We start from the raw sequence: 24,018 nt of genomic DNA, 5'->3' as shown, positions 1-24,018 counted from the left end.
TTACTCACACAGCTACCTCATTGCGCCTCTTTTTTTCTTTGCGTCATGTGCTGTTTGGGGAGTGTTTTTTGGAAGGGCCATCCTGCGTGACACTGCAGTGCCACTCCTAGATGGGCCAGGTGTTTGTGTCGGCCACTAGGGTCGCTTAGCTTACTCACACAGCTACCTCATTGCGCCTCTTTTTTTCTTTGCGCCATGTGCTGTTTGGGGAGTGTTTTTTGGAAGGGCCATCCTGCGTGACACTGCAGTGCCACTCCTAGATGGGCCAGGTGTTTGTGTCGGCCACTAGGGTCGCTTAGCTTAGTCATCCAGCGACCTCGGTGCAAATTTTAGGACTAAAAATAATATTGTGAGGTGTGAGGTGTTCAGAATAGACTGAAAATTAGTGGAAATTATGGTTTTTGAGGTTAATAATACTTTGGGATCAAAATGACCCCCAAATTCTATGATTTAAGCTGTTTTTTAGTGTTTTTTGAAAAAAACACCCGAATCCAAAACACACCCGAATCCGACAAAAAAAATTCGGTGAGGTTTTGCCAAAACGCGGTCGAACCCAAAACACGGCCGCGGAACCGAACCCAAAACCAAAACCCGAAAAATTTCAAGTGCACATCTCTAGTTTGAACACACCCCACACTCAAATCGAACTCTCTCTGCACATGTTATATCTGCCCCCCCCCCCCCCTCACATGCAGTGCATTTGGTTTTTCCCACTGGAGAAACATCCTCCCCCCCCCCCCCTCATGCAGTGCATATGGTTTTTCCCACTGGAGAAAAATTTTGATGCTGCCATCAGGTCTGAATTAGGCCCTTTTATCTTGTTCTGCAATTATTTATAAAAGCTCTTGCAATCATACTAAATTAATTTTATTGCTATGTTATATTTTTAAAACTTCATTGGTTAGCAGAGTGATGTGAAGTATTTTATTTGCACAAAAAAGATACTCCGCATATTGCAATATTGGAACATTTAGTACATGAGTGTTGATAACAGTTGCAGGGGTGTATCTAGGGGTCTGAGCGTCCCTGGCAAAGTAAAGGACTGTTGCCCCACACCTGCACATATTTGAAATATCGAAGGCGCATGCTCAAAAAAATGGGCGTGGCCACTCAATAGTACCCAAATACAAATTACACCACACAGTAGCATCCCTTACTAACATTACATAGGGGGTAATTCCAAGTTGATCGCAGCAGGAATTTTGTTAGCAGTTGGGCACTGCAGGTGTTGCAGATTTAACATGTGCAGAGAGAGTTAGATTTGGGTGTGGTGTGTTCAATCTGCAATCTAAATTGCAGTGTAAAAATAAAGCAGCCAGTATTTACCCTGCACAGAAACAAAATAACCCACCCAAATCTAACTCTCTCTGCACATGTTATATCTGCCTCCCCTGCAGTGCACATAGTTTTGCCCAACTGCTAACAAAATTCCTGCTGCGATCAACTTGGAATTACCCCCATAGCACAGCAATGTCCGTTGTTCACATTTTGCTACACAGTAGTACCCCTTATACACATTATGCCACACAGTAGTGCCTATATACTGTATCTCCAAAAAAATGCTAACCCAGTATACCACATTGGGCTATACAAAATATATCCATTCCAATAAGAAGAGGTGCACTCACCAGAGACTTTTCAGCAGGTTTTATTTACTCACATCGCCAGTGTAGACAAAAACATAATGTAACCTTTCTCAAGACATCCCACCAGTAGAAGAGACAGAGACATGTCTCTGTCTCTTCTACTGATGGGATGTCTTGAGAAAGGTTACATTATGGAACCGAAACGTTGACACTGGTGATGTGAGTAAATTATATATAAATATATATATATATATATATATATATATATTACACACATGTATATATACATATATAATATACATATGCATATACACACACTCACAATATCTCCAGCACGCCAGGATCCCCTCAGGGTAACGTGTACCCAGGGCCGGTTCGAGACCTTTTTGCACCCCGAGCATGCCATAGGGGCGTGGCTTCATACAGGAGGCGTGGTCAGTTACGCCCCCTGTACAGTAGTAGTGCCGCTGAATTGCTGAGCGGTGCGTGATGACGCGTCTAGTTCCCTTCGTGGAGAGGACCTTTGCTGTGCGGTGCGCAATGACATCATCACGCACCGCACAGCAACGGTCCTCTCCACGAAGGGAAACTAGACGCTTAGCGTCTAGTTCCCTTCACAGGGGGACACAGCCGGGGGACGCAGCAGGCAGCGGAGGGCACAGCAGTGGCGGATCTTGCCATGGTGCAGCGCCCTCCGGATGGCTCCGTCGCCCTCCGGAAGGTGGCGCCCCGTGCAAAAGTCCTGCTTGCCCGTGGCAAGATCCGCTACTACGTGTACCAGGGCTATCCAATGGGGTACATGCCCCCAAATATGCAGGCAGGAAAGAACAGGCAGCAATCGGAGACTCCAAAGTAGTAAAATACCCCATGGCCATCATTAGTGATGCGGCCACCGGTTGTCTTGGTAACCAAGACGCCCGGCGCGGCTACCATCCCGCACTGGAATTAAACATAGTAACTGTTTACAGAACCCATATATTCCGTCATAGCTCCACTGCGAGCAGGAGCACTCAAATACATGAAATACATGTTAGTGTTTTAGTGAACACCATATCAGAGGAAAATAATCTACCACACTCTTATCGTAATGCTTGAGGATGAAGCCCAAAAGAAAATAAATAAGGGCTGATCCATATTGCTTACTAAAAAAATGTATCACATACACATCAGGCTAATCTATAGTGGTCAGTCCAGGGCTGCCATCAGAAATTGTGGGGCCCAGGACTGACAAAATAGGCAGGGCCCCTAGCCTTCTCTTCACACCCTACCCCCCTCCCGCCCCTCCAAAAAAAGGTGGGTGGAGTTGTAGCGGGTGTGGAGCGTCAGTTGGTGCATAACCATGCATTTTATTTTATTTTAAATATAAAGTTTGGGCTGTGGGGTTCTGTGTTATTTTAACACGATAAGCTGTATCCACAGAAAAACACATTAATGATAAAGTCCTGCCTTGACACCAGTCAGGAATTGTGTCCCAACTCCCGGCATGGGTATATTGTTGTAACCATCATAAAAGTCCCCCTGGGAACCATGTGTCAAAGGTCACATTCTTATCTAACATACTCCAGTCTACACACTGACTGACACAACCCCAGCTCTACATGTACTACTATACACAGACCCCTCTGCACATCACATAGAAACCCTGCAACTACAGGAGGCTGGGACCTGTGGTTCCACAAGAAAAAACAGGATTTTGATACCTACCGGTAAATCCTTTTCTCCTAGTCCGTAGAGGATGCTGGGGTCCACTTCATGACCATGGGGTATAGACGGTTCCGCAGGAGCCATGGGCACTCTTAAGACTTTTCAATGGGTGTGAACTGGCTCCTCCCTCTATGCCCCTCCTCCAGACCTCAGTTATAAGAACTTTGCCCAGGGAGACGGACATTTCGAGGAAAGGATTTACTTTAAACTAGTGGTGAGATACATACCAGCTCACACCTCAACCATGCCGCACAACATGAACCAATTACAGCAACATGCTGAAACTAATATAACACAACTTGTGTAACTCTAATAACAAAACTGCAGGTAAAGTACGCACTGGGATGGGCGCCCAGCATCCTCTACGGACTAGGAGAAAAGGATTTACCGGTAAGTATCAAAATCCTGTTTTCTCATACGTCCTAGAGGATGCTGGGGTCCACTTCATGACCATGGGGTTTATACCAAAGCTCCAGTACGGGCAGGAGAGTGCGGATGAACCTGCAGCACCGATTGACCGAACTTGAGGTCTTCATCGGCCAAGGTGTCAAACTTGTAGAATTTAGCAAATGTGTTTGATCCCAACCAAGTAGCTGCTCGGCAAAGTTGCAATGCCGAGACCCCCCGGGCAGCCACCCAGGATGAGCCCACCTTCCTAGTGGAATGGGCCTTCACCGACGTCGGTAATGGCAATCCAGTCATAGTATGAGCGTGCTGAATCGTACTTCTGATCCAACACGCAATAGTCTGCTTGGAAGCAGGACACCCAATCTTGTTGGGAGCATACAGGACAAACAAAGACTCTGTTTTCCATATTCGAGCTGTTCTAGCGACATAAATCTTCAAAGCCCTAACGACATCTAGAGACTTTGACTCAGTGAACGTGTCAGTAACTACTGGCACCACAATAGGTTGGTTTATGTGGAAAGATGAAACCACCTTTGGAAGAAAATGTTGACGAGTCCTCAACTCTGCCCTATCTTCATGGAAGACTAGGTAAGGGCTCTTGTGAGACAAGGCCCCCAATTCAGATACCCGCCGCGCGGATGCCAATGCCAAAAGCATCACCACTTTCCAAGTGAGAAACTTCAACTCTACAGTATCTCTTGTAGAGGCTCAAACCAATCTGATTGAAGGAACTGCAACACCACATTAAGGTCCCATGGTGCCACTGGAGGCACAAATGGAGGCTGGATGTGCAGAACCCCTTTCACGAAGGTCTGAACCTCTGGAAGAGAGGCCAATTGTTTTTATAAGAACACTGACAAGGCCGAAATCTGGACCTTGATTGATCCCAATCGTAGGCCCGCCTCCACACCAGCCTGCAGAAAATGGAGAAAACGTCCCAACTCAAACTCTTCCGTAGGAGCCTTCTTGGATTCACACCAAGACACATATTTTCTCCAAATACGGTGGTAATGTTTTTACGTTACTCCTTTCCTGGCCTGAATAAGGGTGGGGATGACTTCCTTGGGAACACCCTTTCGGGCTAGGATCTGGCGCTCAACAGCCATGCCGTCAAACGTAGCCGCGGTAAGTCTTGATACACGTACGGCCCCTGCTGCAGCAGGTCCTCGCGAAGAGGAAGAGGCCGAGGATCTTCTATGAGCAACTCCTGAAGATCTGGGTACCAAGCCCTCCTTGGCCAGTCTGGGGCAATGAAGATTGCTCGAACTCTTGTTCCTCTTATGATCCTGAGCACTTTTGGGATCAGCGGAAGTGGATGGAAGACATACACCAACCGGAACACCCACTGGGCAACCAGCTCATCCACTGCTATTGCTTGAGGGTCTCTCGACCTGGAACAATATTTCTGAAGCTTCTTGTTGAGACGAGATGCCATCATGTCTACTTGAGGAACTCCCCAAAGACTTGTCACCTCTGTGAAGACTTCTTGGTGTAGGCCCCACTCTCCTGGATGGAGATTGTGTCTGCTGAGGAAGTCTGCTTCCCAGTTGTCTACTCCCGGAATGAAAATTGCCGACAGAGCCTTTACATGTCTTTCTGCCCAGAGGAGGATCTTCGTCACCTCTGACATTGCCGCTCTGCTTTTCGTTCCGCCTTGCCTGTTTATGTATGCGACTGCTGTTACATTGTCCGACTGGATCTGCACGGGATGATCTTGAAGAAGATGTACCGCTTGTTGAAGGTCGTTGTAAATGGCTCTCAATTACAGCACATTTATGTGAAGGCAGGCTTCCTGACTTGACCATTTTCCTTGGAAGCTTTCTCCCTGAGTGACAGCTCCCCAGCCTCGGAGACTTGCATCCGTGGTTACCAGGAGCCAGTCCTGAATCCCGAACCTGCGTCCCTCTAGTAGGTGAGAACTGTGTAGCCACCAAAGGAGCGAAATCCTGGCTTTTGACGACAGGATTATCTTCCGGTGCATGTGTAGGTGGGATCCCGACCACTTGTCCAACAGGTCCCACTGGAATACCCTGGCATGGAACCTGCCAAACTGTATGGCCTCGTAGGCCGCCACCATCTTCCCCAACAACTGAATGCACTGATAGATCGACACACTCGATGGTTCCAATATCTGTTTTACCATTTTCTGGATTTCCAGAGCCTTTTCCACCGGAAGAAATACTCTCTGAACTTCTGTGTCCAGAATCATCTCCAGAAAAGACAATCTTGTCGTCGGTTCCAACTGTGACTTTGGATAATTTATGATCCAAACGTGTTGTTGGAGTATTGACAGGGAGAGTGTGATGTTTAGTAACTAACAACTGCTCCCTGGATCTCGCCTTTATCAGGAGATCGTCTAGATAAGGAATTATATTGACTCCTTTTTGGCGCAGGAGAACCATCATCTCCGCCATCACCTTGGTGAATACCCTCGGCGCCGTGGAGAGACCGAAAGGTAACGTCTGGAATTGGTAATGGCAATCCTGAACCGCGAATCTCAGATAAGCCTGGCAAGGAGGATAAATGGGAACATGCAGGTAAGAATCTTTTATGTCTACAGACACCATGTAGTCCCCCTCCTCCAGACTGGAAATCACTGCCCTCAGTGATTCCATTTTGAACTTGAATTGTTTCAAGTAGAGATTCAGATTTTTCAGGTTTAGGATTGGTCTGACCGAGCCATCCGGCTTCGGAACTACAAAAAGGCTTGAATAAAACCCTTCCCCTTGTGACAAAGGTACCAGGACTATGACCTGATCCTGACATAATTTTTGGAATGCCGCTGTTACTGCTTCCCTTTCTGGAAGAGAAGCTGGCAAGGTCGATTTGAAAAATCGGCATGGGGGAACATCTTGAAACTCCAGCTTGTATCCCTGGGACACTATTTCTAACACCCAGGGATCCAGGCCAGACAGAATCCAACCTTGGCTGAACAGTTTGAGACGTGCCCCAACCCGAGCGGCCTCCCGCAACGGAGCCCCAGCGTCATGCTGAAGATTTGGCAGAAGTAGGGGTAGACTTCTGCTCCTGGGAACCTGAAGCTGCTGTGGACTTCTTTCCCTTTCCCCTTCCCCTACCCGCAAAGAAGGGGGAACCTCTCGTTTTTTTGTATTTATTGGGCCGAAAGGACTGCATGTGCGGGTGATATGTCTTATTTGCCGGTGCAGGCGCAGAGGGAAAAAATGTCGACTTACCTGCGGTAGCCACCGAGACTAACGCATCCAGTCCATCGCCAAATAAGGCCTCACCTTTATATGGGAGAGCCTCCATATTTCTTTTGGAATCTGCATCCGCGTTCCACTGGCGAATCCACAACGCCCGCCGAGCCAATACTGCCATGGTAGCGGCTTGTGAACTCAAGAGTCCAATATCTTTCATCGCTTCTAGCATGTATGCGGCAGCGTCTTTGATATTCCCTAACTTAAGGAGTATCTCATCTTTATCAATCATGTCAATTTCTGATGACACGCTTTCTGACCATATTTCAATAGCGTGACTCACCCACGCGCAAGCAATAGTGGGCCTGAGCAGCGTAGCATTGCCAACATAAATGGATTTCAATTTAGTTTCCATCTTTCGGTCTGCCGGCTCTTTTAGTGAAGCCGTGCCAGGTGCAGGGAGAATTACCTTCTTTGTCAACCTGGACAGTGCACTGTCTAACACAGGGGGTGACTCCCATTTTTTCCTGTCCTCCACCGGGAAAGGATAAGCTATCTGAATTCTCTTGGGAATACGAAATTTCTTTTCGAGATTCACCCACATCCCTTCAAAGAGTGTATTAAGCTCGTGGGAAGAAGGGAAAGTTACCTTAGATTTATTTTCTTTATAGAAATAAGCCTTCTCCTGAGGTACAGGAGTGGCTTCCGTGGCTTCCAGAACTTCCATTATAGCCACAATCATATATTGTATATTATTTGCCAATTTATGATCTATTTCTCTGGAGTCACTATTGTCGACACAAGAATCAGTGTCCGTGTCGGTATCAGTATTCACAATATTCGCAAATGGTCTCTTATGTGACCCAGAGGGGTCGCCTGCGGATGGAAGAACAGAGCCCTGAAAAATCACATCCTCCACAGATTTTCTCCAGCACTCAGCATGAGATTCAGACTTATCTAATCTCCTATTGATATGATGCATACTATCACGTATTTCTTTCACCCATGCAGGCTCTTGGTGTGCCGGCAGCGCCACCACATTAAACTTCTGTGTCCATAAAATGGTTTCCTCCGGGGAGGAACTCCCTGCCTCTGACATGTCTTACACACGTGTACAACACACACACAGACACACTGGGACTTATAGGGGACAGACCCACAGTAAAATCTGTCAGAGGGTCACAGTTTAGGAGCAGCCAGTTCACAACCCCAGCGCCAGTATCTAATGCCTGTGAACACAGAATGCCCACTGACATGCAGCGCTTTTTACACAGTAAAACACACTTGTAAAGCACCAAATTCGCTTGTGCCCCCCCCCCGTTTTGCACCCTGATACTTGTAGTCAGAAGTGAAGGAGGACCAGCGATGTCTCTGCAGCCTGAGGAGAGAGAAAATGGCACTGAGCAGTGTGCTGGCTGCCTGAGGAAGAAGCTCAGCCCTTTTTACCTCAGAAACTTTTCATAATATTTATTCTGGCAGGGGTTGGGTTGTGCCTGGGCATCTTATGCCCCCTTTTTGCCAGTTTATAGAGGTGTTTTTGCTGCCCAGGGCGCCCTCCCCCCGCGCCCTGCACCCTGCAGTGCCTGTGTGTGTGGGCAGCAATGGCGCGCTATGCTCCCTCCAGCCGCGCTGTACCTCAGCCGTCACTTTTCTTGATAGAAGATCTGTGTCAGACTTGGTTTTGTCTGTGTCCCCGGAGGGGGCGCTAGTGGGTCAGTGGAGGTGGATGGGAGAAAACGAGGAGGCTGGATTATGTTTCTGCGCATGAGCGCAATGATATTTATTAAACAGATGGTTCACAAAACGGCAGCAGAAAATAACAGTAGGAAATGCAAATGTCAATTGTACAGCGTGGCAGCTGAAAGTCTATGGTAACAGAATGAATGGTGACTGATGAAATGATAACCGGTAGTGATGATAACAGATGAGTGATAACTTGGCAGAGAATATTCTGGTATGGGAACCAGAGCAGATTAAAACATGGAACCAGCAGAGATGGTGTTGTATGGCAAACCTGGTAGCAGAGGCAGGAGTCTGACTATGTCCACAGTGCAGGTGATGAGGCACTGGCAGCATGCAAGCTGCATCACAGGTGGAGAGATGGAACACACCTGGAGTCAGTCTCTACTGCTAGGCTGAAGCACACAGAGATGGTGGTGAGTGTGAAGCCTGTAGATGGAAGCAGGTATTGCTGGGCTTGTAGTTCCACGGAGCTGTGAGAAGTAACCAGGAGTACAGAGTCTTAAGTAGATAGCCAGGAACACGGAACAGCAGGTAGGTATCCAGGTACACGGAGGAAACAGGAACCAGATCCTTACACATGAGTCGCAGGAGTGACACAAAGTTCAGGATGCCTGCAGACTGATCCTGCAGCTTCATATATACCCCTTGTTACACAGTCATTGGTGGAGTGAGGAAAAGTGGGTGCGGCCAAGCACCGGATTGGCCGCCGTATGCTGACTGCTGGAGGCTGTCATGGCGGCGCCCATGCCGCGGCCTAGCGGGAACGCGGCGTGCTACACGCCCGCTATCACAGGAGCGCTCCCAGGGCCAGGATGGCGTCTGATGGCAGAGACGCGGATGACAGATGAACGCAGGGACCCAGGACGGAGTCCGCAGCGGCGGACAGATGTCACCGTGGTGAGTCGATTCCTGACAGTACCCCCTCCTTTAAGGGTGGGCACCGAACACCCACGTGGCTTGGAAGGATGAGTGTTATGGAAGACACGGACCAACCTTGGAGCATGGACATCCAACGAATTTACCCAACTTCTCTCCTCTGGGCCATAACCGGACCAATCGACAAGGTATTGAAGACGTCCATACCGGCAACGGGAATCCAGAATCTTGCCAATCTCGAACTCCACGCCCCGCTGAGTTCGAACTTTGGGACCAACTGGAAGAGCTCTTTGGAAACGATTCAGGACTAAAGGTCTGAGGAGAGAAACATGAAAAGCATTAGGTATTCGCAGAGAAGGTGGTAACTTCAGCTTGTAGGCCACAGGGTTGATGACTCTTTCGACAGGAAAGGGACCAATGAAACGTGGTGCAAATTTCATAGACGGGACCCTAAGACGGAGGTTCCGGGTAGACAGCCAAACCTTGTCCCCAGGTTTCAGGCTAGGAACTGCACGTCTTTTGCGATCAGCAAAGTATTTATACCGGCTGGAGGCCTTTTTGAGAGAAGTGTGAATCTTCCTCCAGATTGAAGAAAACTGACTCAGGGCAGTAGTGGCAGCAGGAACATCCATGTGAGGGAGTTCTTGGAAATCTGGAACACGAGGATGTTGCCCATACACTGCGAAGAATGGAGTTGTCTCAGTAGCAGTGTGGTAGCGGAAGTTGTGGGCAAACTCGGCCCATGGGAGCAGATCAAACCAGTCATCCTGAGAAGATGAAACATACAACCTTAAAAATGTCTCTAGTTCTTGATTTACCCTCTCTGTCTGCCCATTCGTCTGAGGGTGGTAAGATGACGAGAACTTCAGTTTAACCTGCATGGCAGAACAGAGAGCCCTCCAAAACCTCGCTACAAACTGTACACCTCGGTCGGATATTATTTCTGAGGGTAGACCATGTAAGCGGAAAATCTCCCGTAGGAAGATTTGGGCGAGTTTTGGGGCAGGAGGGAGACCCTGGAGAGGAACAAAATGGGCCATCTTGGTAAATCTGTCCACTACAACCCAGATGGTATTGTATCCTTGAGAAGGAGGAAGGTCGGAGATAAAGTCCATGGACAGGTGTGACCAAGGGCGACTAGGAACAGACAATGGTTGTAACTGACCTGCTGGAGACTGACGAGGAGTCTTGTGCTGCACACACTTAGGACAGGATGCCACGAAATCCTTGATGTCAGCTTTCATCTTTGGCCACCAGTATGTCTCAGAGAGGAACTTGAAGGTTTTCAGAACACCGGGATGACCAGTGAACTTGGATTGATGGGCCCAAGACAGCAACTTGGGACGGAGTTCTGGGGAAACAAAAGTCTTACCAGGAGGAGGAGCTGGGGAGACTTGAGATGCAGCAAATACCACTGGACTCAGGATGGAATGTGGAACTGAGTCAGACGTTTCCTCTACGGATTCCATAGATCGGGATAAGGCGTCAGCTTTAACATTCTGCGAACCTGGGCGGAAATGAAGCTTAAAGTTAAAACGTGAGAAAAACATAGCCCACCTGGACTGGCGAGGATTAAGGCACTGGGCTGCCTTTAAATATAGCAGATTTTTATGATCCGTGTAGATGTTGAACGGATGTTTGGCCCCTTCCAGGAGATACCTCCATTCCTCGAGGGCCAGCTTAATCGCCAGTAGTTCTTGATCTCCAACGGAATAGTTAGCTTCTGCAGGGAGGAATTTACGAGAATAAAATCCACAGGGGTGGATTTTCCCATCAGTTCCCTTCTGGGAGAGAACAGCTCCAACTCCAACTGTAGAGGCATCCACCTCCAACTCGAACGGTCTGTTTACATCTGGCTGGGACAGAACTGGAGCAGACATAAAGGCCAGCTTGATTTTCTGGAAGGCCGCTAAAGCCTCTTCTGACCAGTTGGAATGGTCTGCCCCTTTCCGAGTTAAGTTGGTAATAGGAGCGATGAGAGTGGAGAATCCCCGAATAAATTTCCTATAGTAGTTGGCAAATCCCAGGAACCGCTGAATAGACTTGAGAGAATTTGGAATGGACCAATTGGCAATGGCTTCCAACTTTGTCGGGTCCATCTGGAGATCCGATCCGGAAATTATATATCCCAGGAAGGGTATAGAGGAAACTTCAAAGGTACACTTGGATAGTTTACCGTAGAGCCGGTTCTCACGAAGACGTCGGAGGACTTCACGGACTTGTAGACGATGAGAGGGAAGATCTTGGGAGAAGATGAGGATATCATCCAGATAAACAACGAGGTATTAATACAGAACGTCACGGAAGATTTCGTTCACAAAGTGTTGGAACACTGCTGGGGCATTACTCAACCCGAATGGCATTACCAGGTACTCGTAATGACCATCTCGAGTGTTAAAAGCTGTCTTCCATTCGTCACCACTCCGGATTCTGATGAGGTTGTAGGCACCGCGGAGATCTAGCTTGGTGAAGATGCGGGCTCCTTTAACTCTGTCAAATAATTCGGTAATGAGTGGTAATGGATAACTATTTTTAATGGTAATGTCATTGAGACCCCGGTAGTCAATGCATGGACGCAGTCCTCCATCCTTCTTTTTAACAAAGAAGAAGCCTGCACCAGCGGGTGATGATGAAGGACGAATGAATCCCTTCTGTAAATTCTCCCTGATGTAGTCGCTCATCGCTTCAGTTTCGGGAACAGATAACGGGTAGGTACGCCCCCTAGGTGGCTTCTTGCCAGGAAGGAGATCGATGGGACAATCCCATTCTCTATGGGGCGGCAGGACATCCGCGGCTTTTTCACTGAAGACATCAGAGAAATCTTGATAAGCCGCAGGAAGACTTGACTGGGTTTTTACTTCAGTAGACTTGATTGGACAAACTTGGGCTAAACAGGACTGATGGCAATGTGAACCCCATGAAGTAAGTTGTAACGTTGACCAGTCAAACTGTGGATTGTGTAGCTGGAGCCAGGGCATGCCCAAAACGATCTACTGGGTGGCTTGAGGAATGACTAAGAACTTTATTAATTCTGAGTGTAGGAACCCAACTCCCAAAACCACTGGTGCAGTTTGGTGAGAAATATTCCCCTTGGAGATTCGGCTACCATCCACGGCGGTAATGTAGACTGGGTAAGAAAGTTCACATACAGGCAAGCAAAATTTATTTACCGCAGCTTGGGTGATGAAATTTCCTGCGGCTCCACAGTCCACTAATGCTGATGCAGACTGAAGCCCAACTGAAGTCTCTAAAGTCACAGGAAGGATAAGGTCTTGATTAGAAGGAGCTTGTCTAGAAGATCCCAACTTGACTCCTCCTTTACAAGTCAGGATCTGGCGTTTCCCGAACGCACTGTGCAGGAATTAATCTGGTGACCTGCAGCCGCACAATAAAGACATAGTCTATCACGAAGTCTTCTTGACCGCTCCTCAGGAGTTAGGCGGGACCTATTTATTTGCATAGGCTCATCAGAAGGTGGAGACTGGAACTGTACGGAAGGTATCATCCTTGATCTGCGTGGCTCACTCCGAGCACGTTCATTGTTGCGTTCGCGGATGCGAGAGTCCAACTTGATGCACAAGGAAATTAAATCGGACAATTGTACAGGAAGATCGCGGGTTGCCAGTTCGTCCTTAATCCGATCAGAGAGTCCATGCCAGAAAGCTGCTACCAGGGCTTGATTGTTCCACTGAATCTCTGCGGCCAACGTCTGGAACTGGATGACATATTGTCCCATACTACGGGTACCTTGACGAAGTTGGATTAGGTCGGCAGAAGCTGATGTTGCACGACCAGGCTCGTCAAAGATCCGTCTGAAGGTTGACACGAATTCTGCATAGTTGTTAATCAGAGGGTCGGCACGTTCCCACAGAGGAGACACCCAACTCAAAGCAGATCCAGAAAGTAGAGAGATGATGTAGGCAACCTTGGATCTTGACGTGGGGAAATTATGTGACAACAATTCAAACTGGATTTCACATTGGTTGAGAAACCCGCGACATAACTTTGGGCTGCCATCATACTTGCTTGGCACGGGCAGGTGCAGACGTGACACTGGAGCTGATGCAGCCGGCATAGAAGGACTCGCAGTACTGGCAGGTGCTGGAGTAACAGGAACTGTAGGAGTGTGTACACTAGGCAGGGATTGCTGTAGTGTATCTATCCGGGAGGACATCCCTTGCAGGAACTGGAACATCTGCTGCTGCGCAGCCTCTTGACCATCCAAACGGGAGACCAGATTTTGCAAGGCCTCTGACCCCACACTCCGTCCACCATCCAAGTCCATCGATCCTGAACTTACTGTCAGACTTGGTTTTGTCTGTGTCCCCGGAGGGGGCGCTAGTGGGTCAGTGGAGGTGGATGGGAGAAAACGAGGAGGCTGGATTATGTTTCTGCGCATGAGCGCAATGATATTTATTAAACAGATGGTTCACAAAACGGCAGCAGAAAATAACAGTAGGAAATGCAAATGTCAATTGTACAGCGTGGCAGCTGAAAGTCTATGGTAACAGAATGAATGGTGACTGATGAAATGATAACCGGTAGTGATGATAACAGATGAGTGATAACTTGGCAGAGAATATTCTGGTATGGGAACCAGAGCAGATTAAAACATGGAACCAGCAGAGATGGTGTTGTATGGCAAACCTGGTAGCAGAGGCAGGAGTCTGACTATGTCCACAGTGCAGGTGATGAGGCACTGGCAGCATGCAAGCTGCATCACAGGTGGAGAGATGGAACACACCTGGAGTCAGTCTCTACTGCTAGGCTGAAGCACACAGAGATGGTGGTGAGTGTGAAGCCTGTAGATGGAAGCAGGTATTGCTGGGCTTGTAGTTCCACGGAGCTGTGAGAAGTAACGAGGAATACAGAGTCTTAAGTAGATAGCCAGGAACACGGAACAGCAGGTAGGTATCCAGGTACACGGAGGAAACAGGAACCAGATCCTTACACATGAGTCGCAGGAGTGACACAAAGTTCAGGATGCCTGCAGACTGATCCTGCAGCTTCAGATATACCCCTTGTTACACAGTCATTGGTGGAGTGAGGAAAAGTGGGTGCGGCCAAGCACCGGATTGGCCGCCGTATGCTGACTGCTGGAGGCTGTCATGGCGGCGCCCATGCCGCGGCCTAGCGGGAACGCGGCGTGCTACACGCCCGCTATCACAGGAGCGCTCCCAGGGCCAGGATGGCGTCTGATGGCAGAGACGCGGATGACAGATGAACGCAGGGACCCAGGACGGAGTCCGCAGCGGCGGACAGATGTCACCGTGGTGAGTCGATTCCTGACAATCTGTCTTCTTCTACTCACCTGTCTTCTGACTTCTGGCTCTGTGAGGGGGGTGACAGCGTGCTGTGGGAGTGAGCATCTAGACACGGCTAGCGTTCAGTACCCTTCAGGAGCTAATGGTGTCCTGTCAGACAGAAGCAGAGCCATGAAACTCTTCAGGAAGTTGGTTCCTACTTCTGCCCCCTCAGTCCCACGAAGCAGGGAGTCTGTTGCCAGCAGTTCTCCCTGAAAATAAAAAACCTAACATAAGTCTTTTCAGAGAAACTCAGTAAAGCTCCTCAGAGTGCATCCAGTCTGCCTAGGCACATTTCTAAAACTGAGGTCTGGAGGAGGGGCATAGAGGAAGGAGCCAGTTCACACCCATTGAAAAGTCTTAAGAGTGCCCATGGCTCCTGCGGAACCGTCTATACCCCATGGTCATGAAGTGGACCCCAGCATCCTCTAGGACGTATGAGAAATACACCTTACAGATGTTACATACCTGGGAATGAGCAGAGAGTACCAGTCTCCCATGTACTTGTCACATGTGGAGAGAGAATTGACAGCATAGGAAACGAATGAGTTAAACATCTTGTGAGGGGTGGACCTAGCTGGAAGGAAAGTACAGCCCTTTGGAAAAAGGGGAGGGTTAGTATATATAGGGAAGGATAGGCATTTTGTCTCTCTCTTGTTGGTGAAATTGCCTTTGAGTGGGTGAGTGCTGCATAGCAGGTTTCCCAGCTTTTACTGTGTTTCCCCTGTGGGCTCATTGAATTTCGTTTAACACCCTCCTCTGCGTTCCCCCTTTACAATTCACCAGGGCCTCCACGGGCTCGGGCAGGGCCGCGGTGCGGCGGCCCGGGTCAGCTTTGTCGCTGGGTCCCAGGCCGGCTTTGCCGGAAGGACTTGAGCGGCGGGGTGGGCCAGCAGTGCGTCCCGGCCGCCCGGAGGTGGAAGGGCGGCTGCCCCCACCTCCGAGCGCGGCGGGTGATTAGTGGGAGTCGGGCGACCGCGGGCGCGCGCATGCGCGCCGCGGTGAGCGCCCGTCCGTGGAGCCCGCACGGGGCTCGTATTCAGCTCCCTGTCACTAGGCAGCGTGGAGGGGCCAGAAGGGAGTCGGCTGCCAGCCGCGCGAGGTCTGTCACTGGGCCTCGCGCGGCGGATCTGAGGGGGATGCGGTCGGGCGGGAAGCGGTGGAATGCGTGCACCCACGCTCGCTTCCGGCATCGCCGTTCACGCACGGGGGCGCGCAGCGGCGTCGCCAGCCTCCCGGTCTCCCCAGCTCGCTCCCCTGCAGCCGGAGTCCGGCAGGGGGCGGGGGGGAGGAGAGGCAGGGCACAGAGAGGTGTAAGCAGGGCTCTGCAAGCAGGAAGGAATGGACAGGGGGAACACTGGGGGTTAGAGGCACCAGGAGTCGGGGTGCGCGCGAGCCCGTGCTCACGGCAGGTGGCGCCGTTCGCGCGCGTGCGCGCGCAGCGGCGCCGCACGCTCTCTGTCTCCCCAACTCGCTCCCCTGGAGCCCGATGCCAGCGGCTTGCGGGGGGAGAAGGGGGGGCAGGGAAGGGGTTGGTGGCCGCAGGGCTGCTGCGGGCGCTAACCGGCCTCGCCGCAGCTCCCTCCCAGCGGGCGGAGTTGGCTCCGATATGCAGGGGGAGGGGGCGAGTGTAGGCTCGGAGAACGACAGCAGCGCTGGCGCCGACGGCCAGTCCCTCGGTAGAGACGGAGTGTGGTGGGGGGACTGGTTCGCAGTGGGTCAGGGGCGCCCCCTTTTCTCCGCCAAGGCGGACGGGTCGGCAGACGTCGGGCCCCCGGATGACGTTGTCGGGCGTCATGCGGGTAGGCGCGCGCGGGCCCCGGCTGGGGGTACTGGGGAGCCGGCGCCGCGGTTTGGGGCAGTCAGGGCCCCTCCGGAACTCTGGCGTTGGCTCTGGCTACGGTGGTCGCGGCATTAGGGCCGCTGGCTGCATCACCGGGGGTAGCGGCAAGCTCCGACGCGGGCGCGATGGAAGGCGGGTCCGGAAGGCGGTCAGCTTCAGCGGCGCAGCGAATTGCCACGCCTGCAGGGAGCTCGGAGAGGCCGCCGCAGACCTGGAGCACTGTCCGGAACAAGACGGGCAGGGACGCGCTGCGGGGACAACCCCCTCACGAGTTGCTCGGCATGCGCCGCGGTTGCTTCCTGTGTCTTTCGCCCTTTTCTCTCCTGCAGGGGATCGCGGCGAAGTGGAGATGGTGGAGTACGAGTAAGAAGACATCGGTTCTGCCACGCCGGAGGATTCCGTGTCGGTGCAGTCGACGGGATCAGGTGAGTGATACAGTCGGTAGCGGGCTCATCCACGAGTTCCAGTTCTCGCAGCTTTTCCTCTTCCTCCTTTTCCTCTTCTCTGTCGTCGCAGGCGTCCGAAGTCAGTAGCGCGACTAGGGCGAGGAAGCAGGCGACTAAAATTCGCCAAGTGGGCAGCGGAAGAGCCGGAAGAGGCGTAAGCAGCTGAGCGAGGAAGCTCGCAGGGCCGAGAAACGCAGCGATTTGCACGGGTTTGTTCGCTGCGACTACACTGCAGTATTGCGGGGCCTGCGGGATAGCTGCCATAGGAAGATTCGCAGGGGGACTTCGTGGATGTGTTCGTCTTGACGAAGGAAGCGAAGAAGGAGTATAGGTCGGCGGATGCAAAGAAGGGCATCGGGGCTGAGGCCTTCCGTACCTTCGATAACTGGCTGGCCGGTTTTTGGGTCTTCGCGGCGTGCTACCTGGAAGATAGGCCGGACGAGCACAGGAACGTGATTCGGTACCTGCATCTCATACATGACATGCAGCGCACATCTTCGGGATCGGAGTGGCGTAGGTATGACCAGGAGTTCAGGGAGAAGCGGGATGGTTTGCGGGTCATGGACTTTGGGTTCAAGGACGTCTAGGTCTGGCTCAAAGTCACTCAGGCTTCGCAGCAGGCGGAGGAGCCCCGGGGGCGGACGGGCACCGCTCAGGGTCGTCCGCCCAAGGGTCCGGCGCGGACGGTGGATCGGCCAAACCAGGTGGGTCGGCCGTCCGTACAGGGGGGCGAGCCGCCACAAAAGGGAAATGTTTCGCGTTTAACAACGCGGCCTGTTCCTTCGGCGAGCAGTGTCGTTTTCGACACTTGGGCTTGCAATGCGGTGGATCCCACCCAGCCTCCTCCTGCTTCAAAGGCAGGCGTCAAGGTACCCGGGGTAAGCAAACTCATCCCAGGCAGGCCGCGGGCGGGAGCGGTCCACAGAGCTCCAACGCCAATTGATTTAGAGACAATGGGCACGTGGTTAAATTGGTATCCAAATAGGGCGGATGCAAAATTTCTGTTTTCCGGTTTTAGTTTTGTTTTCGCTTGCCTGTTGCGAGCGAGGGGTCGGTTCGGGCCCAGCGGAACCTTCAGTCTGCCCGAGCCTTGCCGTTCGTGCTGAGGGAGAAATTGGATACGGAGGTCATCTCTCCAGTGGGGGTGGTTCCGAAGAAGACTCCGGGCGCTTTTCGGCTTATTCAACATCTTTCTTACCCGTCGGGGACGTCGGTCAATGAAGCGATACCGCCGGCTCATGGTTCGGTGGTTTATCAGTCGTTTGACGAGGCATTGGCGCTGGTCCGCAGTTACGGAACTGGGGCACTCATGGCTAAGATTGATGTGAGTCCTCTTTTCGGTTGCTGCCGTTACATCCGGACTCATTCCGTTTCATGGGGTTTCGGATCGGAGCAGAGTATTTCATCGACAAAGGTTTGCAGATGGGGTGTTCCGTTTCATGCTCGTTTTTTCGAACGGTTTAGCACGTTTCTACACTGGTTCGTGGAGTCTTCGTCAGGGGGTCATGGGGTCGCCCATTACCTCAATGACTTCCTGTGTGCGGGTCCGGCACATTCACCACGGTGCGGCGACTTGCTGGTCAGCATCCGAACCCTGTTTTTTCCACTTCGGCGTTCCAGTGGACGAGGATAAAACTGAGGGACCATCCTCCTGTTTGTCCTTTTTGGGGGATCGATATCGACACAGCGGCAGGATCGTGTCGGCTGCCTCGGGACAAGGTGGTGAAGCTCCGCGAAGCTATTGGCCGGTTCGAAGGGTCGCGTAAGGTCACACTGCGGCAGGCGCAGTCCTTGCTGGGCATGGTGAACTTTGCTTGTCGGGTGATCCCGATGGGCAGGGTTTTCTGCCGGAAGCTGGAAAGGGCGACTGCGGGGTGTGCCAGGCCACATCATTTCGTGTGATGATCCTCCGAGATTAAACGGGATTGGGCCATATGGGCCTCATTCCTGGAGGATTTCAACAGGGTGTGTATATGGCAGGCTCCAACGGTGGACAGCGCTAGGTTGCAGTTGTTCACCGACGCTGCTGGGGCCTCCGGATACGGATGCTATCAGGAGGGATCTTGGTGCGGGGCTTCGTGGCCAGCGGTACGGCATCGCGAAGGCTTAACCAGGAACCTTTTGCTTCTGGAGCTTTTTACCCATTATGGTGGCGCTGGAGGTCTGGGGCGATCGGCTGGCTCATCGCAGCATCTTGTTTAGATGTGACAATCTGGGCGTGGCGCATGCGGTAAATAACAAGAGGGCGAAGTCGCTGGTCGTTCTGCGGGTGCTGGGACAGTTGCTGTAGACATGCCTACGTCGGAACGTGTGGTTCCGCGCGCAACATGTGCCGGGGCTGGAGAACGGAATTGCCGACACTCTGTCACGAGGGCAGCGGGAAAGGTTTTGTTTGTTGGCACCGGAGGTCGACGAACATGGTGTTCATTGTCCCGGTTATGTTGGGCAGGTGATCGGGCCGTGACTGGAGGGTCTTGCGTTGCGGTCAGTCGCGCCAGCCACGCTTCAGCCGCAAGCTTGGAGCGAGTGGGAGGAGTTTGTTAAGGACGAATTCAGCAAGGTAAGAGCGGGCATCGGATGATGCTTTCTTTTATTTGGCAGCTGTATGTTTCGGGTAGGTCCAGAGCGGTGGTATCCCGGTACTTGGCCAGGATTGCGTTTTTCAGCGAAATAAAGGGCGTCCCCGACGTGGCTAAGAGCGGGATTCTGCTGAAGGCGATGAAAGGATGGGCGCGAGTCGCGCCGACGCCGCCTGACAGGAGGAGGCCCATTGATGCGGCCTTGTTGCCGGATGTCATCAGGGCGGTTAGAGGTGTCGCATCGTCCATGTTGGAATCGCTGTTGTTTTTCAGTTTGGCGTGCTCAATGGTTTCCCACGGGGCCTTTAGGGTTTCGGAACTGGTAGCGCCTTCTAAGCGAGCAGATTCGCGCATGCTGGTCGGGGACGTGGTGGTGGGTGAGAGGTCCTTGCTTTGCAGATTGCGGCGCTCTAAGACGGACCAAGTGGGGTGAGGTCGGTGGGTCACCTTGGTTCCGGCTCTTGAGGAGAGCATTTGCCCAGTAATGTTGGCAGTACAATATGAGGCAGTACGGCCCGACGGTCGGGGGTCATTGCTGCTGCATTATGACGGGCTGCCGGTGACGAAGTATCTATTTCATGGGATGCTGGGACGCTGTCTTGCGAGCTTGGGCCTTCCACCCGCTGCGTTCGGGATGCATTCCTTCCGCATAGGGGCTGCGACGTCGGCTTCGGCGGCGGGATTTTACATGGCTGAGATCCGGGCGGTGGGGCGATGGAAGTCGTCAAGTTACAGACGGTATATTCGCCCCGTTGCATGAGATGTTACCTCGCGCGTACTTTTGTTTCAATTACAGTCGTTTAATCATGTTGTTACAGTTCAGTACGTTATGGTGTTGTGCGTGTGTTTGTCTTCCCCTTTTTATCCTACTCAGGGATTAGCTACTCGCCGTTGCTGGCATGAGCCGGCAGCGGGGGTCTGGAGTTATTTTGCAATTTTTTGCCTGACTTGACGGACTGAATTCTAATCCACAATTCGGCTAATCTGTTCTAATCAGAGTCCCTCAGCAGGTCTTTACGCTTTCACCTCCAGCTGAGTTATTACATGTTTTACCCCTTTTTTACCCCCCCCCCCTTTTTTTTTTTGGTTATTTTCTTAATTTGTTTTCATCTTTCCCATTTGTGTGTTCATGTTATGCTTCAAATTGGCTGGAAGCTCGTGCAGATCGGCTATGCCGAGACTGCTGCAATATATGGAAGCAAAATTTTTCTTTTTGGCAGATCCTTCAGGTTAATGCAGTAGATTAAACAATGGTATAGATGATTAGTAACCACTTTTACCCCTTTTCCTCCTCTTCAGGTTGGTTGGAAGATGACTTGCCTATTTGGGTGGTTGGCCACTCTTATGTGTATTGGGCCGCCCAGTTTTGGCCTCGGAGGGGGCACAGATGTTTCCTAGGGCTCGAGTTCGTTGGCTTGTTTGGCAAGGGATGATGTGGACGGAGTTGAGAAGTAGACTAGTGAGTCAGGCCAGCAAGCATGTAGCCCTAGGGTGTTGGTTGTCCATTAGGTGGCAACGACCTGGGGAAGAGGACTTCTTTGGAGATGCGGTGGGCCATGATACAGGATCTGGCAAGGTTGGCCGCAGCATTGGACCAATTGTGTATGGGTGTTCTCCTTGATGGTGCCAAGGTTGAGTTGGCAAGGTGTGGCGGACGGTCGCGAAATTGAGGAGGCCAGGCAAAAGGTGAATGGGGCGGTGGCGAAGTGGGTGTTGTCCCACGGAGGCCAAGTGGTTCGCCACCCTAGGATTCGGTTCAGAGACAAAGTCACCTTTTTCGGCCTGATGGTGTGCATCTATCCAATGAGGGGATGATGTTTTTCCTGGAGGATCTGTTCCTAGTGTTGCAGGAGTTAGGGTGAGGTTATGGTGGCGGTGCGAAGACTCTGGGAAGGAGTCTTTCGCTGTTGGCGGAAAAGAACGGCAGTTTGTAGTTGTATGGTAAGCTGTAGTGATTTACAGTTTGATTTGGTTTAGGTGCACTCACCTCCATCGACTTATTGGCCGCTTGACCACCCGACCGGGATGGCAGCGGAATGGGGCACCCCTCCGGGTGGGAAGTCATTGTGGGGGTGGAGCTAGCACCTATTACCGTGTTGATAGTTTGTATTTAAATTAAGATGGTTTTGAATTAGCAATTTTAAGGTTAGCGTCAGTTTAATAGAGCCGTTCTTTTTTCTGCCACCATATGCCGGCTGAATCGGCATCTTAACAAAGTTTACATTTACAGGTTTGCTATGGTTAGGGTCAAATAAATAGCTAGCAATTTTTCTGCCAAATTCAAGTCTCCGTGTCTTTATTTATTGGTATTAGAGATAACGAATGCTTTACTTGGAATGAAGGGGTCCACCAAATGTCACTAGGATGTTTAGGAGAGAGAATTGACAGCATAGGAAAGGAATGAGTTAAACATCTTGTGAGGGGTGGACCTAGCTGGAAGGAAAGTACAGCCCTTTGGAAAAAGGGGAGGGTTAGTATATATAGGGAAGGATAGGCATTTTGTCTCTCTCTTGTTGGTGAAATTGCCTTCCCGCCCTCCCGCCCTGTTGGTAGAGGTTCTGGCACGGAGTGCCTTGGCATTAAATTGTTGGCTGGTTTTTATCGTTGGCTATTTATTGGCGGAAAAGAACGGCAGTTTGTAGTTGTATGGTAAGCTGTAGTGATTTACAGTTTGATTTGGTTTAGGTGCACTCACCTCCATCGACTTATTGGCCGCTTGACCACCCGACCGGGATGGCAGCGGAATGGGGCACCCCTCCGGGTGGGAAGTCATTGTGGGGGTGGAGCTAGCACCTATTACCGTGTTGATAGTTTGTATTTAAATTAAGATGGTTTTGAATTAGCAATTTTAAGGTTAGCGTCAGTTTAATAGAGCCGTTCTTTTTTCTGCCACCAAATGCCGGCTGAATCGGCATCTTAACAAAGTTTTCATTTACAGGTTTGCTATGGTTAGGGTCAAATAAATAGCTAGCAATTTTTCTGCCAAATTCAAGTCTCCGTGTCTTTATTTATTGGTATTAGAGATAACGAATGCTTTACTTGGAATGAAGGGGTCCACCAAATGTCACTAGGATGTTTACCTCTCCGTATTACCCGCTGTGACTTCACCACCAATCATCTGCTCTCCTGGTCTGTGATGTTAGGGTCACTCACTAAACTAATTCTCCTGAGCTGCAGGTGGCCACCGCTGCATCCACTCCTAGGACTCCCCCCTCTCACCCCTTCCCTGCTTCTAGTCAGACATAGCAAGCCGATCGTGATTCTGCAACCAAGCATGAAGAGGAAGCGCAGCGTCATTTCAAGTTTGCAGCTGTGCGTGAGCCAATCACAACTCGCAGACTGGCAGGCCGCCCCTGATTGGCTGCCAGCCTGCAAGCTGTGATTAGCTCCAGGACAGCGGCAAATTTGAAATGCTGCAGTGCTGCCTCATTCAGTGCCTATGTACCCATGGCTGGCTGGTGGTCCGAGATGTTCTTTCAGATTCCCCTTTCTCTCCGGGCCTGGGACGCCAGTACCCACAAAACCCCCCTTGATGGCGGCCCTGGCAGCCACTGTAATTGGCAACGGGGTGCGGGGTCTGTGCTACAATCAAGAAACTACATAAACTACACCTCCCAGCAGCCCTTGCTGCAGTGAGTTCCCGGCAGCAAGGGCTGCTTGGAGGTGTAGTTTATGTAGTTTCTTGATTGTAGCGCACACCGTGGACCCCGGACTCTGTCGCCTATTACAATGGCTGCCACTGATGTCTGCTATGGTCATCAGTGTGGGTTACGAACTGCGGGGGGACAACCTTTGGGGGGTGGAGGCAGGAGTGGACAGCTGCTGCAGCTGCTGCCATTAATATTAAATCTACGTACTGGCCGCGGGTGGCACGGCTGGCTTTCGCCCCTCCTCTGTTGGCGCCCCTGGCGAGTGCCATCCTGGCCAATAGGTAGATACACCCCTGAACAGTTGCATTCCAATTAATAATTGATTGCTATTATCTTTCAGCTGGCATGGCTGGGACTGAATGCCTTTCTTTTCTGGAATTACTACCTTGTCTATGATGAAGGCAGAAGATATATCTACTCCAGACAGATTTACGGGGTAAATATATGAGCTACTGTTTTTCTACTTTATTTTATCTCTATGCATTACATTGATTTGGAATCAGCCCATAGCAATGACTGTATCAGACTGGAATGCCAAGGTATATGTTGCATGTAGGTGACAAATTAAAGCTAATCTTATTATTAAAGATTTTTTTTTATTTTACACAATATTTTGTTATTACACAAAAGTAAAAGTCTAAGGGGCAGATGCACTAAGCATTGGAGAGAGATAAAGTGGACTGAGATAAAGTACCAGCCAATCAGCTCCTAACTGCCATGTT

The 24,018-nt window shown here is 51.0% G+C and overlaps 1 protein-coding gene across 3 annotated transcripts in view; it reads left to right on the top strand.

Moving 5' to 3' along the window:
• The window catches only part of LOC135028586 (cytochrome b-245 heavy chain), a 270,381-nt gene that overhangs the window by 168,622 nt on the left and 77,741 nt on the right, over positions 1 to 24,018 (top strand). For all 3 annotated transcript variants that reach the window (XM_063953788.1, XM_063953789.1, XM_063953787.1), the window contains one exon: positions 23,637 to 23,732. Coding sequence is in view for 1 of the 3 variants with exons in the window: in XM_063953787.1 (XP_063809857.1) it covers positions 23,637 to 23,732 (96 nt within the window). In the remaining 2 variants the exon portion in view is untranslated. The remainder of the gene's footprint in view (positions 1 to 23,636; positions 23,733 to 24,018) is intronic.

The sequence above is a fragment of the Pseudophryne corroboree genome, chromosome 2, assembly GCF_028390025.1.
Source record: "Pseudophryne corroboree isolate aPseCor3 chromosome 2, aPseCor3.hap2, whole genome shotgun sequence".
Taxonomy (NCBI): Eukaryota; Metazoa; Chordata; class Amphibia; order Anura; family Myobatrachidae; genus Pseudophryne; species Pseudophryne corroboree.
The sequence above is the reverse complement of the archived record's forward strand: the minus strand, read 5'-3'. Positions and strand labels throughout refer to the sequence as shown.